At 41.4% G+C, this 19,196-nt stretch overlaps 1 protein-coding gene across 1 annotated transcript; it reads right to left on the minus strand.

Moving 5' to 3' along the window:
* Window positions 1-2,582: 2,582 nt before the first annotated feature.
* On the minus strand, window positions 2,583-7,677 carry CLN8 (CLN8 transmembrane ER and ERGIC protein). The gene is made up of 2 exons (XM_009808556.2): window positions 7,074-7,677; window positions 2,583-6,670 (listed from the first exon to the last, which is right to left on the minus strand). Exons 1-2 carry the CDS (start codon window positions 7,614-7,616, stop codon window positions 6,356-6,358), a joined length of 858 nt encoding a protein of 285 aa, XP_009806858.2. The 5' UTR covers window positions 7,617-7,677; the 3' UTR covers window positions 2,583-6,355.
* Window positions 7,678-19,196: the final 11,519 nt, after the last annotated feature.

Below are 19,196 nucleotides of genomic sequence, written 5' to 3' on the forward strand. Positions count from 1 at the left end.
GTATTAGGATGGCTTGGAAAATAAAAGAGCAGACTGATTTGTACTCATGAATATGCAAAAGACCCTCCGGGGTAAAAAATAATTATATAAGATAAAAAGGCAATGATAATACAAGAATAAATTACTGTGAATTAGAACACACTGTAGGCTCCTTTAGCCTTGGGCAATACATTGCTTGGGAACTTTGATGTCCTAAAAAAAAGTCCTCAAACTTATCCTCAACCAGTGTCACAGCGATACCTAAAACAATATGTTGCTGAGCAAAAAAAGGAAGAGTTAAAGCATCAAACAATCTACATATTCAACGTCCAACTGCAACCTGGTCAGCACTGTACAATGTAACAACCACTCTCAGCTACCTCATCCCGAAGCCTGATTTTTTTTCTTATTTACTTCCTGTGACTCCTAAGCAAGGCTACTGGTGCTTTCCAGGATACACTGTCTACCTGTAAATATGACCCACAAGACAAGATGATCAAGCTCTTGTTAGATGCTCCATATCTACTCTATGCAAACCACTTCTCTGTACTTTTGTAGCTTGTCTGCATGGCTTTGTTGTTCAAGTTATCATAGTTATCACCTTGATTTAACTCTTAAAAGATCCTGACAGCAGAACTGCATGGTCCAGAAACGTAGGAGAGTCAACCCTCTATCTTCTACAAAATTAGTCCTTTCTCAGGTATATTTTTTCCCCCTGCTCGGTGCAAGCCCCATACTTAAACTTTAGTGAGCACAGCTTCGGTGACAAAATGCAGCATTCACATGTAAGATGCTTTTAGCAGCAGAAGTACCAAAGCAGGAGAGGGAAGTTGCAGACCTGTATAGCAACATAGAAGTCAGGTCGAGTGAGTACCTGGAGCTGCCGCAATCAATTATCAGTACTAAAACAAGGCACATCCTCACAAGCCTTTACAGTAAATGTCAGAGAACATATTGGTGAAAACAGTTTCAGCTTATATGGCACTCTAATGTGAGCTAGGCATTCAAAGGAGCAGAGGCAGCTAAAAAGATAATTATATGAGGAAATAAGTATTTCAGACCAGAAGTAATGCATCCTTTATCTGATAAGGCTCATGTTAAGTTTCTACTCTCTCTGCTCAGGTCATACATATGGACTCACTCAGAAGTGACTCTAGCTGACTCATCCGAACATACACATGGGTCCAGAGAGCAGCAAGCAACAGCACAGCTAATTTCCTTGCTTTCTTCTTCTTTGTGGATATGTGAGCAGGTCCCACTCCCTTTCAAGCTAGGCCTGTCTGCCACCTTGAACACTGTTACGTCCTTGTCAGTTTGCTGCATCATTATCTTTGTCATTCCACCTCACTCAGCACTGTTTTACTTACGGAAAATAGGAAGGCACAATGTGCTGCAAGGACACTTGTTTCTGCTCTGTGACACTACCACTAGCCAAACACACTAATTAGTCAATCAGATCCAGAGCATGAAATATCTCTTCCAACAGTGGAAACCCATCTGGGGGCTGACAACTAGAGCAACAGGCATAATTTACTTAATTACGACCATCACTTATTTTTTGTTCTAAATTATCAACTTAAATACCAGTACTATGACACAAGATCAAAAGATTGTAACTGCTGAGTAACACTGTCAGCTTAAGTGTGTTCTAATACTTTTCTGGGAATATGGTAAGAACTACTAAGTAAAATATATTTACCTATTAATTGAAAACATCTGAATAGCAAAATATTAACAACATTTAATTTCCTTTTACAGATTATGTACAAAAAAAGGACTTTATTCATACAAATACTATTAGGCATTGTTCTTCTCATCCCAGTCTGTACCCACACACATTCCACAATTAGTGGAGCTTTACACATGAACGTCTTACTTCTGCTTCAGTTAATCTTGGGGGCTTCACTGCAGAGGCAGCTAGCAAAACTATGCCAGCCAGTTGCTTACACAGTGCATTCTCGTAACAGTAATTAAAATGACAGTAATGACACGATTTTCCTTTAACTCACTAATGCTAAAAAGCATCAGGAATTAATTCCTGCAAAGTACCACACAAGACACACAGTTAATACTCAGAATTGTATTTTGTTATTTAGCAATGAGACAAGTTGGTTTTTTTAAAAAAAATTTAAGGTGGCTCATACTAAACCATGAAGTGTGATGTGGTACTAAATGAAGTGTACTCACAGTTAGAGCCTAATGCAAAAATAGACCACACACTTCAAATACACAAGCCAGAAGGATCACTTCCAAGTGATGCTTTTTAACTGTTTTTAATACATACTTACATATAGCGCAGCTTCTAGTGTTTTAGTCATGTAATTAAACATGCTCATGTTAATAATATGTTAAATGTTGGTGAAGGGACATTAGTTTACAAGGTTTTATAGCTATTCCCATGGATATGACATTACCTTTGTCAAGTTTAACAGAATATTTCAAAATAAGAAAGTCATCTTTTTGGTGCATGCACTGCAAAAACTGTTTTACAAATAGCAAGTAAAAATAATAGGCATTATTTTCATCAGTAAATGAAACTCACAGTAGACAATTATTCAGTAAAATACTTTTATTTATGTACACAATGTAAAGATGCTGTACTATTCAACAAATGTTATATTATACAAGAGCAGTCTTCAATTTGCTTAACATTTCTAAACTCACTTTAAGTGGGAGTCTCCCTGAGGTTAAGAAAGGTGTCTTATAACTGTACATGACATCAATATTTAATCCATGTTATCAGGAAAAAGCAAAAAACCCCTGAAAGATTTGGACGTGGGTATTTAGTGGAAGAAGGGCCCAACAGTACATGCTGAAAACTATTAGACAAACATCACTGTGGTAATGTGACTGCTGCAAGATCATGACCAGTACTGCAATTAAGAGTAAATGTTATAGAAAAATCAATGGGTGGGAAAGGAAAGGATGACAGGTTTTGGAAAAAACAGAGGACAGGACACAAATGGAGGCAAATGCAAACTGTAATGTAGGAATGCTGTATGAAGACAATAAGATACCTGGTCAGGGTGTCTCAGATCAGACATTTTTCTTTTAAAAAAAAAAAACACCAACAAAAAACACCCACCAAACACCCCCACCCCCATCATAGTTTATTTTTGGTTTTGTTTAAAAAGAAAAAAAAGCTTTGGCCAGAAAGGTAACACAAACAGCACTCCTTGAATAAGCCTGTCCAACAAGAAAGCAGGATGAAGTCTCTAACAGTCACCTAGGCAAACAAAAAATTCACCCAAAAACACATTATGCAAGAGTTTTCCCAATCATGGCAGCAGCACACCCTGTGACCTGATCCAGCGACTACTGAAGCTGACTGAATTTTTCTACATTGGATTGCGGATGAGGCCTTATAGAGAGGCCCAACAGGACTGGGATTAGTTTCACATTAACAAAATTTATAAATAAACTATGGCTAGTCTACCTTTCGGTTAAAAAGCAGCGCTTAGTCATGAGAGTAATCAGACACCAAAACCCTCAGTTAGAGAACTTTTCCAGTCTTGTTTCAAATCAATGAGACAGTCATCCACAATCATAAACCAGAAAATCCTCTTGAACAGAGCAGCCAAAAGGCAGTGAAGAAAACACATGAGTATAAAAAAAAAGAGGCTCTTTGTAACAGAACTGCTACCTCCAACTCTAGGCTATCAAGATGAAGAAGAAATGTTGTCTGTATTTTTATATCCTGTTATATTTCTAGCTGGACTGTAAAATCCCCTCACCCCTCAAACCAACAGATATAAAATAAGTGCTGTTACTTGCTTTACTGCATAGCTCTCTTGTTCTAGCAGGTCTAGCAGTGTTTAGGTGAACAGGTGCTCTTAGGTATTAATTACATAGTTAAGACATGCAAAAGATTTGAAGTATGCCATAACTGTCTTTGCATGAAAAAACACTAAGATGCATACCAAAAAGACTGCCTTATTGTGATAAAAAACACTTTTAATGAAAGATTTAAAATCCACTTAACATTACACAAATTAGTAATACAAAATATTAGACTTTAGAAGTCTGATGCCACTGATATATAGCTATCAACCTATCTGCTTGGACCACACTTAATCTCTTTTTTCAGTCTCAAATTCACTACTAACCCTCCATATTCTTTTATTATAGCACAGAGAAACTTCATTTCCTTTAGCCAGCCACTATAAGAATTACACACTTGGCCCACACTTATTTCTCTTCTGATGCTTCCATTTCTTTTTAAGATTCTTCAGAATTCTGTAGCTGGGATTTTTGTAATTATTACCTCGTTTTATCGAATCCAAACCTTTAAGTTTTAAGTTGCATAGAGCACACCATCATTTTGATATCTGGTGACTTATCCTCCGCCTTCCCCCTTGGAATTCCTGCAAGCAAGGTTTGGATTCTGCAAGATATACATTTGGATCACATATCTGGGTCCTGTTTCTGAGGAATTCATCCCTCTGCTTTCTTCCAAAGTACTTTTAACATTACTCTCCCAACAACCCCTCAGGAGAGGTACATAATTTCAAGCTTTAGAGAACCTTTTTTCTATAGGATGGTGTCCAGACAGGCGACACTGCCAAAACACTGCAACTTCATTCTGGCCTGCTTAGAAATAAGAAGGTAGCACAAAATTTAGATTTTTCTCTGTTGAGTATCAGCAGGATAACAGATAGGGTTGCTGTGTAAAATTACTATGACCCTCTCAGCCTAGTTTTGAACAGGCAATTTCAGATATTCACCACTTCATCACTATCAAGATCTGGCTATACATTTGTGACCTAATAGTGAGAAGTTTCCTCTCCCTCATAGAGCAGCTCTTCAAGTCTGTGCTCATACAAAGTGAACAAGGGAACACAGCAACCTGACCACTAGCTTCCTCCCTTCACTCAGAACAAAGTCAAAGACATTCCCACCAAAAATTAATAAAATGGGGTTGTTTACACCAAACAGTGCTTCCCTTACACATTTAAAACAGTATGTTCCATCACAGATCAGTGAACAAAGCCTCTAACGCATGCCTTGACCTAAAATTCTTCATAGCTTGGGCTTGCCCAGTCTTATTACTTTGGAAAATAAATCTGTGTAGCAGTCACATCACACTATACGGCGAAGTTTCAAATGATGGGCTTTTTATCTCACTAGTCGAGTGCACCAAAACTAATTAATATCTTTGTCATTCTCCTGCCACCAGGCGTCACTCTCTTCTATAATGATCTTTATAGCTTCATCCACTGTCCAACATTTCACCCAGGAACCGTCAGACCAATACTGTTAGTGGGAGAACATCTGCCACAATATGCCTAGCCCCTATCTGAAAAGCAATCCTCTTCCTTAGGTAAAGAAAAGATTTAGTGATATGGCAGATACAGTGCAAAGGATTGTTAGCATCACTTCGTATGTTCTTCAAAGTAAAATAAAAATACTACAAGAACAACTGAACTCCCAAAGGAGGTGATACAGGCTTTCCTCCACAGAGGAGTCATCTCAGATTCTAAAACCCTCTATAACTAAGAGAATTTCCAAAAATAAGAGCAACCATAATAGGACCGCTAGTGGAACTAATTGCATGACCACTCATGTGGCACCTACAAAGAAAATAATTTTACCAATCAACCAGCAATCTTTTCAAGGCTGAAACAGAGTCAAACGTTCTATCATTGCCTCTTGTATTTCACTGATTTCAAGTCCAGAAGGGACCACTATGATTACCTAGCTAGACCACCAGTACAACGAATGCCTGCATCCCCACATGCCTGTTTGTGGTGGACATGAACTCCTCCCAACCTGGAAACGACAACTCACTTCGACAGTGAACACTCAACCAATTATCTTCCTCTTCCTCAAGTGCACTTAAAAAAAAAAAAAACAAAACAACCCCAAAACCTAGCCATGACTGCATTTTGCCACGTGACCAATTCAGCCATTTGGAATAATTTAATAGCACACAGGAACTAGGTACCCAGGCATAGCTACCTTCGGTCATAATTGATCTTAATAAACAACATAATTTCCAGTATCAGTATCTCTGACACAGGTGAAATAGGATTCAAGTTAAACTTGATTCAAGCTGAACTTAATAGATAAATTAACTGTAAAGCCACTTTGAAGCATTACGACAAAGGATACCATGTCACTACTAAATCATGAAATACCATCCAATCTGACAAAATTGTTGGCGTAATTCATAACTAAGAGGTTGAAGATGTGTATGCACATATGAAACACAAACAATGCTTTTAAATACTTCTGATGCATACAGAATACTACTAGCAAGGAATCACTGTGTTAATGAGCTTCTTGCAAAAGTTTCTAGTTCATGGGCGAAGAATTACTTCACACCATATTCTTCTGCTATATTCTACTGCCCTACTAGGAAACAGCTGTTTCATTGTTATATCATCTTCTTTTGATGTGTTTCACCATTTAATTTTCCATTTTCCATTGCTTTATTTTCAAAGTTCCAGTCAGTTGGGCTGAGGAGTTGCTGAGTTTTTTTGTATGTCCAGTATGGGTTAAGTATTAGTGTAACAGCAAATAATCCTGAGAATAAAACAATAAAATGAAGAAGTCCCAGATTTTCCATCACAGAATTCCAATTGAAAATACACACCCACCACATGTGGTAAGTAAGAATCATGCGGCAGTGAAACAGGTGGATCATCACCCACTGGTTTGCCTTCCAGAAAAAGGTATTAGCACAGCCAGCCTAGAAAAACAAGAACAGAAAGTATGCAGAAGTGAGATTGTTACTTCAAGATAAGGCACTGAGGATTCTGTAGAACTAATGCAAATACCTAGCTTTCACGTACACACACTCTCAGGCATTTTCTCCATGTAGAGCTATGATATTCCACATGCATATGGCATTCCAAACTCAGAGTGAATCTATACCATCTCACTATTCACATGCACACAGCATCACACAGAAACCTGTATGGAGGACTACAGAAATATCATCACGACAAAAGCAGGTATCACAACATGGATATCAGTTAGCTTTTCAGCAAAACTGCGTTCATCTATCTAGACAAACCACATAAATTACCTATGGATAAGTGAGATGCATGAAAACTGCTACAAACATAATCTGAAAATTATCACGTTCTTACCTTTAGAAGCATCCAGGAAATGCATGTTGAGGGAGTACTCATCTCCAGCAACATTCCCATCAAAGGCAGATAATGTCCAGATTTCACGTTAATTACTAGACCAGCCAAGCCACCAAAAGCAAGCAAGTGATGAACTACCAAGAACACATCAAATGTTCTAAAAATAACGTTGGACATGTGAACAGCTACATTTTCAAGCAAGAAAAATCCAGCAGCTATTAAACAGTTAAACCAACTCCACTTTTGCTGTGAATACACTTTGTCAGCATGAAAAACAGGATCTATGAGCAAAGCCCATAACCCAGCAACACAGCTCTGAAGTCCAAACACACCACGTGTGACCGCCATATTCCAAAACACCTTCTCCTTCGCATACAAGGCACGGTAAGTGGTACTTATCCATGAAGACAACCAGTGAGACAGAAGAAATACTCCCAAGTAGATTAAAAAACCAGCAGCTAAAAACATCAAACGAACTTCCCATAAGAGATAGTCCCAGTCAAAAATGGTCCCAAACACTGGATCATCATTTGTTGGATTCATTTCTTCTTTTTTTACAGAGCAAAGCCTTGCAAGGGGCTTGACACTTCTCACCCACACTACAGTCTCTTTTTATGCCTATTCAGCCTGTTATTATGCAAACCAGAAACCATGAACTCTTCTTTTCCATCTGGAACAAGGAGAAAAAAAAAAAGTGAATTTTTAAGTCATCATATACATAGCTTCCAAACTGTGGAAAACTCACTTCCACTGCAGTTATGACTTGAGTCCTGTTGCCATTAGGCAGTCATCCCAAAGACCCGTAGATAGACAGACAAAAAAACTTAAGCAATATGTTTAAGATTAACAATTGGCCTGCAAGATCTGTATTAGTACAAAGTAATGCACTGAAACAAAAGCTATAGAGGGCAAAGTAGGAAGGCAAGAAAGGGGAAGAGAAAATACCAGAGGCAAACCCTGTTTTCTTACTTATGAAACTTGCACTTCAACAGCAGTGTGCGGTTATTCTCCTGCTCCATTATTCTCCTACTCCCCTGCTTTTCCACCACTTCCTACAGCTTTGGGTGCAATTCAGAATTTCAAATGCAGACCCAGGACATAAAATTACAAAAACTTATTCCAGTAAGCAGGACCACTTACAGAGAAAAGGCCTTTCAGGATCATATCTCAAAACAAGACTTTGCAATCAGTTTCTGAACATTAAACCACTTTCCAACAGAAAACATATTCCAAAAATGCAAGAAGAGTATGGAATGCAGACAAGCAACATTAATGTGTATTATTAACAACATTAGTGTAATTAACTGAACAGCCCAGCAGCAAGTGCCTCAAGTTAGCTGAAACTTCCTGAACACACCATAGTTCAAAACCAAAGATTTGTGGGGAGGGAAGAGCCAGATAATACTGAAATATCTGAATGCCAGCTCATTTTATGAACAATTTAGGCGACATCAGCATGACCACTAGACCCACGGCAGCCTTTAAATGCTCTGAACAACAATACCTTTGGGAGTTTGGGGGAAACTAGATGAAAAAGCCACAACGACCACCGAGTAAAGAGTCCCTGGTGAGATGCTCCCGCCGTGCTTCACCATGCAGCAGATGCCACCACGACAACCCAGACCCTGTATGGACGTGCTCACCCTGGCCTTTGCACTCAGATGCCCCCCTCCAAGGCGGGGGGTGGGGGCGGGGCTGGCAGTCCCGGCTCGAGGGCCCTACGCCCGCCCCACGGCACCCGACAAAACGGACTCGAAGGTGGAGTCTCAGCAGCCCCTCTCTCTCCCCCAATCTCCCGGGGGGGAAACGGGGTAAAACACACTAATCCGATGCCACGAACAGGCCCTGAACAGCGCGACCCACCACGGCAAGCCCTGGCTCCAGCAGGGCCGCAACGGCTCCTCCGCCCGCAACACAAACACCGTCAGCAACATCCCCCCCGTCCCCGTCCGTCCCCTCCCGCCCCGTCCCCGCGGCCGCCGAGCCCCTCACGCTGACCTGGGGGGCTGGCCCCAGCGCACAGACCTCGCTCACACCCGCCGCTCCTCACCCACAGCACTGCCCGCGATGGCGGGCCGGCCCTTCCCGGCTCCGGGACTGCCCCGGGCGGCAAGCCGCCCTCACCAGCCTCCCGAGAGCGTCCGGTCCGGCCCGACCCGCCGCGGTCCCCACAACAACCGCTTTCAGCTGGGCAGCCGCCATACGCCCTTCTGCGCAGGCGCCAAACGCCGTCGGCACAAACCACCGTCGCTGGCGCGGGGGAGAGCGTGGCTATACCACTTGGGCAGGGGGGGACGCGGAGGCAGGCGCCCCGGGAGCTCGGTCCCTCGGTCCGACGGGGCGGGAAGCAGCGGGCCCGGTCCGTCGCCGTCGCGCCGCCCCCCCAGAGGCGAGCCTTGTTTAGAAGGTGTTTTTCTTCACCTAACAGCAGGCACATCACCACCACTGAAAATTTAATATTTACCAGACGCCTGTTCAACAATAAAAAAAAAGAAGTAGCAATGATGCCATAGCCAGTACCTTTACCTGTAATTATCCAATTTCATTAAAGACAGCAAATTATTAAATGGATGGCACGGAGTTCTGCTACATGATTCTCTCCATACCTGTGAAAATTGATGCTGTCATCCCGGTGACTCAGCCCGGCTGGATCTCGCGAGCATCACCGGGGAGGTCCACCGAGACCACACCGGGAGGGTTCCTCGCCTGTGCTTCAGCCCTGCGCCCGGGTTTTAGTTTGGCTTCGACACGCGTGACTGGCAGAGACTGTTGAGTTTTGCCAGCGAAAAGCTCAGTCCCAGAACAGACCAGGTGAGTCCACCAAAAAGTGACCAAAAAATAGAATAAAATCAAACCAGAACTTCTCTGACACGGAGGACTGGTCTAGAACAGCTGAAATCCTAAGCTGGGTCTGCTTGTGGTGAGAGGCCTGAGCTGGGAAATCAGTCCTGGAAGTCTGAAGGGTGGTTGGTTTCCAGCTGGGCAGAGGGAAGTGCCACCATTCCCTGTGGAAAACTGGGTGCTGCCACAGTAGCAGGATAACTGGGCAGGAAGGGTTTTGTGCATTTGCTTTTAATTGCTAATGTGATAACCCTGTCCCTGACGGACCCCCCAAGCTCTGTGAAAAGTAAGATCTGCTCATATGCCACCTCAGTAGTTTAGATACGAGCAACCAGCCTCAGCTGTTTATGGGAAACATCTGGGAACAAAATCTACCGCTTGTGTCTCCTTTTAACGTGCCGGGTGTGAGGCATTACACCTTCCCTCCGAGCTCCTCTACAGACAGCCCGGAGGGACAGCAGGGTTTGGCTGAAGCCTTGCCCACACACCCAGACACTGCCTGTGTGCCACCGAGGTGAGTCACACGCCGGAGCACACCTGACACTTCACTACCAGTAACCTCACCTCTGCCCAGGAGGCCCAGGCTCGGCAGTGAACGCAGGGCAAGAAATCTCAGCCAAAATACTTACTTCATGCAAAGAGCACATTCATGTTCAAGTGACAGAGATCCTAATGACATGGGCTAGCGAGTTGGTCTTGTAGACAGAAGGATTCATCTTTGCACAAAAGCGAGAGTAAGTTGTTTGCGAAGCTCTCGGATACAGTCAGAGCCGTTTACTAGCTCTGAAGGGGAAAAAGGGCTATAGGGCCTGAGAGATGCTAAGTAGAATATTAGGAGGAGCTGTCACTTGGGAAGTGCTTCCTAGCTGGTGGTGGATATTCGTATAATGACCTCTGCTCCCTAACAGATGCCAGATCTGTCCTGGGTAACATGCAAAGGATGAGAAAGCTGAACAAGCAAAAGCTGAGTGAGCCCTTGTTAGAAGTTGCCGTCCCAAGTAACATGATGGGGCTGATGCACCAAGGGCATGTGTTTTAGCTCTCCCTAATTTTATTTTTCCCATAGCTATCTTCAAGAATACCTTTGAATTGTAACACCTTGAGGCAGAAAATTTTTTTGCCTACATATAAGGAACTGTGATCATACTGTAAAAAACAACATCACAGATAGGCTGTTGTCTTTCTTGGGGATTTTCCTTCTCTTTGCTGCCTCTTTTGCCATCTCAAGCAAAATCTCATTTTTTAATTACTACCAGCCAAAGCCATGCTGTAATAGTTTAGTGTTACTTTCTGAATCTACTGATACTACAACCATACTTAGTGACAACTTTTTAATACATGCCTCATTATGGTAATTATGATCACTTGAGGTATTTCAAAATAGTTCTTCCTGCAGTGAGGCTCATCTTCCATATTATGTCATATTCAGTTCTCCCTTTTACAGCCATTCTGGCTGGATGCTACAGTGTGCCCTGTCCAAAGCTATATTTCCTGACTATCTGCACTGTCTCGGTTTTGGAAGATTTTCTCAGCATCTTCAGAATGCCACGGCTGGAAGAGCAAAGAGCACCTCTAGGCAGGGAGACCTGCCTGCAGTCTGGATGATCCACCCCTTGTAGATAAGAGCCTCTTTGTACTGGTTCAGTAGTGCTTGCTTGCAGTCAAGAACTGAACAGGATTTTTTTCACTTTAAAATACCTGCATTTTGTTGCCTCAATGGCTGCATCTATACAGCTCCTCATGTGGGGGCTGCCTTTTACTTTGAAATGGGGTGGCTACATACCAGCTGCCTATTGAATACGATTTTGGCACACACTGTCTCTCAAAACATCCATAGAAATGTTGGCTTCAGAAGGTCACTTTGACCAGACTCCTGCTTCAAATGGGAGCAATGCCCCATATCCAGGAACTGTCTAGAAAAGTACTAGTTGGCACAGGCCAAACTTCTTTCAGGTAGCATACTAATAATTAAATATTGCATGCAGTAATGAATCAGTAGCTCCTCTGTTGTATTTACTAATATACAGATAGCTGATGAAAGTTAAAAATTTCTTTAATCACTTTTTTTTCCTTCATTCCCCAAATCAGAGTGCCATGATCCTAAGTCCTTTTCCTGCTCCCTGTACTTTCAGAGGCAGACTAGTACCCTCTCAGTGGTATAAGCGCACCTTGAAGGCAGAGGAGTAGGAGATGTGTATGGGGGGTACAAGGCCAACCAGTGAGACCTTCAGTGAGAGGGGAGCCTACAGGTAGTGCAGAGGCTGCAGGATGACTGTTATAGGATGTGTGTGAGTGCTTGTGTGTATGTGTGGTGGGAATACAGAATATAGCCAGCTGGTGCTGCTATTGCCATTGGCAGTGAGTTGGGAAATGTGTCTTAGGAGTGGGTTGAGAAAGCAGTTTCACTCCCATTGTCAAGTTACTCCATCCCTTGCAGACAACTGTTTATCCTGTAAAGATTTGTCTTGGACATGTAAGGGCAGAAAAGTCCAGAATAAGCCACCCTGAATTCTGCCTTTTGCTATGGCAACAGAGGGGAACTTTTTGTCTGCAGGAGACATGGCATGATGGCAAAGTGGCCAGAAATTATCTGTGGCAGCAGTGAAGGGATGGAGACTGGGAGGAATCCTGACTGATGAGGCTGGTCTCTGATCATTTTATAGCTCACCACTGTCCTCCGTCACATTGGCACAATTGTTGACGGCATCCTTCACGTTCCTTTTTGAGCCCATGATACGGACAGCACTACAAGGCTTTCTTCTGGCTGGATGTACACTTGGCATATACCAGACAGGAACTGAGAGCATGACTGAACTCCCCATGGGTCCAGCTGTAGGGCATCCTGCAGCAACTGAAAGTAAGCAGCATCACCAGTGAAGGCAAGAGCCTGCATGCACTAGAAGCCTGCATTGTTTCATGGGAGAAGGACATTGTCTCAGCTCACTGCAGAGACTCTGGAGTTGTAGGTATGCAGGTATTGTGCACACAGCTGTGTGACTACTGTTAATGTGCATGGTGAACAGTGAGGCCTTGAAATATGGTGAAATTTTATTCTTTTTTATAGTCATTAACCCCTTTAAGGGGCACTGGGCAAAAAAAGTTTGTCAGATATGCCCTGCTGCAGGAGTGTTGTCCAGGATATTTTAGGTACTGACCAACCAAAAATAGTGCAGAAATATCAGTGTGGCTAAGCTAAGTAACAGATGAGACCCTTAATCTATTGTTCGTGCTTCACATATGGTTCAAATGAGACCACCCTTCGAGCAGAACCACAAAACCCTGGCTGATGAGGATATGTAAATTTGGAATTGCATCTGTGGTGGAGAGTGACCCGTGTGTGTTGCAGTCTGCACGTGGTTTGTGCTCTCTGACAGTCAAATTTAAGCCTGCAGCATGAATATGAATGAAATGCTTGAAAATGGGCTACCCTGACTAGGGCAGCACTCAACTATGCTATTGATCAGTATAAGTGAGTCCTGGAAAAAGTCTCTTTTCTGTTCATATCTACACTGTTTTTTGTGATGTCTTAAAATCTCAACCTGGGCTTATTGGGAGAATAGAACTAATTAACAAACAGTGGGAAGACAAAATCTTCTCTTATCCTCTGAGTAGCATGTGATGGAACTGAAATTACTGCCTTAGGTTATCTTCATTCATTTTTTAATTCCAGAGTGCCAAAAACCTATAGTCAGTGGTACTATATATTGAACTAAGTCCTATGAGTATAAATAAAACCTGAGCTGGTAATCTTCCCAACAGAGGATGAAAAGTCTACTGCTACTTAAAAAGCCAAGACCCCATTGACTTCTCAAAAGGTTTTAGCCCTCTCTTCCCAAAGTTTTAGAAAAGCTTGCACATTTACAGAGACAGATCCATGCATATACACGCAACTTGTGCTGACCTGGCATATAACCATATATTTTCAGTGACATGCTTCTTGAATTCCTTTTTTAAACCAAAATTTGTTCCTTTACCACCTACTAATCTGCAGTCTGTGTTCAAATCTATGGAGCTTTACTACTAATTGTGGGAGCTTTCCTTCGAGTCTGTGGGAGATTTACTACGTGCCTGCCTCAAGGAACTCCGCAGCAGTAACAAATGTATAATCTCGTTTTGTTAATGTTTTACACATACTCTCAACGTTCTCCTATTTCTTGTCCAACAAGTACTTATGCAGTATTCCTACATGCAAACTACAGTTATTCCAAAGAGCACTTTGAACATGCTTGTTTAAGGCATTTTTCCTCTTAGCTAATAGGAAGCATAATCAACTTCTTTCAGAAAGCCTGTATTACAGGGCTTTCATGTGTGACAAGGATTCAGAAAGTCTTTACATTGCGTAACAGATTCATCTACCCAGGCTGATTTGCTTCCCTCAGTACTTGGTGGAGTTTCTACAGCACTAGTTTCTACAAACTTATGGTCAGTTTTAAATGAGTTAAATCAACTTCAACTCCTTATGCACCAGAACAGATAATTAATAGTTGCCTTTATGAAGCACTTGATACTCTCAAAATTTAAAAGAAATCAGATTTGCTGAGCATCCACCTTTGGAGCTAACAGTTGTGGAAAAAATAGCAGCAATGAAACCAGCTGTTTCTGCCTGCTTGAAGCTTTCCATTTAACTCAATGTAGAAGAACTGGAGATTCTTTGCTCAGTCTCTCTCAAGACTATCACCCATTTCTCTTTACTGTATGAACATTTTATGAAAATGCTGGAGGTATACAACCGCTGTATAACCCAGTCTCACTTAAAAAGCTCTACTGGGTGTAGACACAGTTCAGGATGTTTATCATACCCATGCTGACCCTGTGACGTCTGGCCATTCCCTGTCCACTGCTTAATTGGACCTCACCAAGTACAGCCTTCGGGCAATTATTCCTTCAGTATTTCCTCCCTTCTCATTCTTTTACTTCCATTCAAGGCAAGATATCCTACCCTTTTTTCTTCTAATCTTAAATTATTTCTATTTTGATACAAGACACTCTCAAGCTCGCTCCTGCTTGATCCAACCACTTCTCTCAAGAATTTCTCTAAATCTCAACTTCTCTCTCCCATTAGCCCTGCAATTAATCTGCAATGCATAAGACGTCGCTGCTTCACCTCTTCTTTGTCTCCTTAAGTTCACACCTCACTCCAAAGCCTTCTTATTCTCCTTCCATTTTGCAAGCCTCTCTTTATGTTCCATGTACCATAAACGTGTCTCTTGAATCACTGCTTAAATATATTTCATCATATAATTTTTTTCTCCCTCTTCACCCTAACTCTGTTAGAGCCCTGGCCAGCCAATGCCTCTTTATGTTCCTCCCTGAGGATTTTCACCTCCTCGTGCCCAGCATGACTGGTGACACTATAACCACTTCTTTTACCCCATAGGAATAATAAATAAGAATAATACCAACTGTATCCAGTCCTGGATGTAAGTTCCTTGGTTGCTTCTGGTTGGCTTCAGGTAACTAGCATGATGTGATGATACAAGCTTGGGTTTGCAGTTGAACCTTTTTATTCCTCCCTCACCAATCTACATGTCTTAACAATGTTCACTGGAACAAGTTATTCTGCCTTAGTAGTTAGGCTCTTGCTTCACAGCTGTAGTCATGAAGGTTAGTCTAACTGGTGTTTCAGGTTTACCCAGAATCTCTAGTCCTTCTTTCTCCTTTCTCACACAGGTACCTCCAGAGCCTCTTCAGGAATCAAAGGAAAATCCTGTGTCTGTCCTATGGAATATATGCTTATCATTTTGGAGTTTTATTTAGCTCCAAGTAGTCTCACCTGAATAGAAATTAGGGACTTTACCAGCAGGCAAAATTATGTTTTTCAAGTTAGAAACAGAGCAGTCAGTGGCTGGCTTAGATGTGGGTCTCTACCAAGGGTTTGATCCCAGATTACCACCTCAGACCATCTTTCAGTTGTATTTGTAGGCAGTTTCAAACAGTTCCTATGAAAACTATCATCTGAGATGAAGTCAAGGATCTTAAAATTGCTGCTTGGCAATGGTGGGCAGAAACCGGGAACATTTCTGTGGCCTCAGTCAGTAATCTAACAAGTTTTTACTTTTGGGGTTTTCAGTAAGATGACAGTAAATCCATCATATTGACAAGGTTCTCAACAGCTTAAATGACTTCTTGGAATATGCAGTACATAAGCAGTAAAGAGGATGGAAGGTGACAAGCTGTTTTCCTCTTTTCAGCTTCATCCGAGTGGAGACATTCAGGTATTTCACAAGTTGCAGTACTGTGCAATAATGACAACAGTATAAGGCGACAATTAATATTAGAAATGGAGAACGAATTAAAAGAAAAATTAAGTTTGTCAAAACATCTTGCTAGGGATAGTGGGAGAAATGCAAGATATGTTTAAAACAGCAGCTGAAAATGAGCTGCTTTCATGGCAGGTTATTCTAGACTTGCAAAAGATGGAAATGCTTTTTTATGTAGCCTATTTACATTTATTTAGAATAAGAAGAATCTAACCATTTACTTCAGGTATTTCTAAAAATACATTCTACAAACCCATTTTAATGTAAGTAAACAGTAGTTATCCAGTCTCTTTTAATAGTTAATACAGTTTGTAATTTAACTAAGTCTCTGGTGCTGAAAAACCTTCCTAATACCTCCTTTCCCTCCAAAGCTAGCTTTATATGCAGTGGTCAAGAGTCAAGCATTTGATGTCTGCCACAAATCTGTCAGAGTGTTAAATGAGACTAGAGTTTTCATCACGGTCTGCTATTTTCTGCATTATAGCAGCTCTGTGGTGTGCTGAAACAGAAGGCATCATCTAGCACATGACTACTGAATTGATTTATACCAATTCATGGTCAGGCCCTGTGTGGGCTTATTCCATTTCTTTGTATTCCATCGTTCCTGAATTTTCACTTTCAATAAAATGTAAACTGGCCTTTACACAATTTCACTAGACTCTTGCATACTACAGTAGGTTCATCAGATAGTTTAATATGCAGGGTAAAACTTCAGGCCTTCCATTCACAGGAGTTATATCCACAGAGGGGAAAGAATATATTTCAAGGGTGAGAAGAAAAGAAAGAGAAATGTGGCAGAGAATTCTCTGCCAAGTTACTCTCTCCTATTTCTTGCAAGCTTAATCAAAACCCCTCTGAAATAAATCGTAACAGGTTATAGATATAACCCATTCTAGTAGCCTTTAGACTACTTTAAAGAGATTTAAAGGAAAACACACATTCAACAAATTATAAAATTTAAAGGAAATAAGGTTTTGTAATCTTACCCTTTGTGCATCAGCCCACAGATTTTCATAGTACCTTTTGAGCCGGTTTAATCCAAAGTAAATATGTTCTTAAGAGTTTCATAAAAACAGTAGAAAGGCGGTCCCAACTAGCACCCCATGAAAAGAAGGGCTGCACCACAAAACAACAGTTCTCTATCCTGTTTGGCTACAGGCCCATCGTTTATCACAGATAGCCCAAAACCAACAGCACCTTGCCAGATGCAGCCACAGGGGCAGCTCACTCTGCAAGTTGCCAAGGACCATGCAAGACAGCTGGGAGTAATAACGCTATGGAAGTAAGAGAGAAATTTATGGCAGAAGAATCACAGGAAACAAGTTTCCTTTGCCTTGCTTCTCTCAAAACAATTTGATTTTGTGATTAGTAATGGCCACTCAGAAGCACGAACAGGATTTTCAAGACTAGTTCTCAGAAAAGTTCACACGCAACTTTACAAAGATTTCAGTGGCATTTCTCACAGTGAAAAACATGAGTAAGTCTTTGTGGACTGAGGCTGTAATCTATTCAATCTATGTGTAAATATTTCCTCATGTTCAAAGGGTTAGGCTGCAGCATAGCCCCACTGGTGACCAGCAGGCCATGGAAGGAGCCAGTTTTTAGTGGTCTGAAGGCTAAGCTGTGCTACAGTTACATACCCATCCTCCTTTCTTTGAAAATGCTGATGCTACAGCACAACGTTTTATCTGTTTACTAGGTGTCCACAGTATGTTGGCGATGGGTGTTGGTTACTGTTCGTTGCATCCTTTAACTTCAGAAGACTTAGGCATTTGGAAATACAGCACAAGGAAAATGAGAATATATTCTGCATAATTTTGCAGTTTTACACTGATAGAGACTCCTAAATAAAGCAGGCCTGGGTGTAATGATCAACTTCTTACTAGATGCTGTCTTCTCACTTGCATAGAACTTGACAACTTCCCTAAGTGTGAAGTCAGCCTGGTTTTCTTGTTCTTGAAAAAAGGATCCCCATTCTATAAATATCTATTTTAACAGATTCTTAGTCTTCCTATATCTTCTAAGACATAATTTTGCAATCAATTATGTTAATAAGGGAAAAGCCCCCTGAGAGTTATAGTAGAGGTCTTCACTGTGACCAGAGTACATTTTTGTCTACAAAGGTGACAGTCTGGACTGAACTTTGTACAGAAGTTTCTATTTTTGTGAATCGACAGAAAGGCAATACCTGCTTACACAAGCTACAGAAATCAATGGCCCTAATTCTTTACCAATTATTTGAAAAAGGAAACCAAACCCCCCACGCATCAGGCATATCTTATATATAAGGAATCCAAATGAAATAAATATCTGAAAAAAAGAGAACAAACTGAAGGCAGAATAAGCCAATTAATTAGTCAACACCTCTGTTATAAGGAGACAGTTTTGACAGTGGCGAGGTGCAGGATCTCTGTTGTTCCAGCGTCTTCAACGGATAGGCTACTATCAGAAACTAGATTTTAGCTGCCAAGTAATTCTAATTCTGATTTGGTCTTGAGGCGATTCCAGGTTTCTTAAGGGACAAATAAAAGATCCCTCAGGAAACGTTTTTCCAACTCAGGAACAGAAAGGCGTGCAATGGCTGTGCGGAATGAAACCTCCCTTAAGGTCTTTCAGCAGGAGTGAGCTCACTTTACCCTATAAAATGAAACCTAAATTTACCTACACTACCAGAAATCAAACTGACTACCAAGGAGATAGCAGGTGTGCTCATGAAATAATTTTTAAGAGAGTTTGCTGAGCATTCAACACTTCAGCACATATAAAAGGACTCTGCACTGACAAGGCAATAGATTTCCATTTGCTAAGGTTATAGTTTCATTCTGCTGAAGCCACTGGATTTAAAACTGCATGCCCAGAGAATCAGATTAATCATTACCACTGCTAAAGAGGATAAACTCAAAGACAAAAGAATACTGTACTTCAGAATGAGAGATTTCTAAGGAAATCTGATCAACAACATATTGTAACAGCAGTAAGTAATAAAATACCAACTTTGCCTGAAGCCCAAACGTAAGGATCC

This window comes from Gavia stellata, chromosome 2, assembly GCF_030936135.1.
Source record: "Gavia stellata isolate bGavSte3 chromosome 2, bGavSte3.hap2, whole genome shotgun sequence".
Lineage (NCBI taxonomy): Eukaryota > Metazoa > Chordata > Aves > Gaviiformes > Gaviidae > Gavia > Gavia stellata.

What these genes read in the sequence shown, in the direction of transcription:
- CLN8 (XM_009808556.2), bottom strand. Translation starts at nt 7,616, where the DNA reads ATGAATCCAACAAATGATGATCCAGTGTTTGGGACCATTTTTGACTGG. An exon ending in TTTCCTGGATGCTTCTAAAG is followed by an intron (nt 6,671 to 7,073) that starts GTAAGAACGTGA and finishes TTGTTTTTCTAG; the next exon opens with GCTGGCTGTGCTAATACCTT.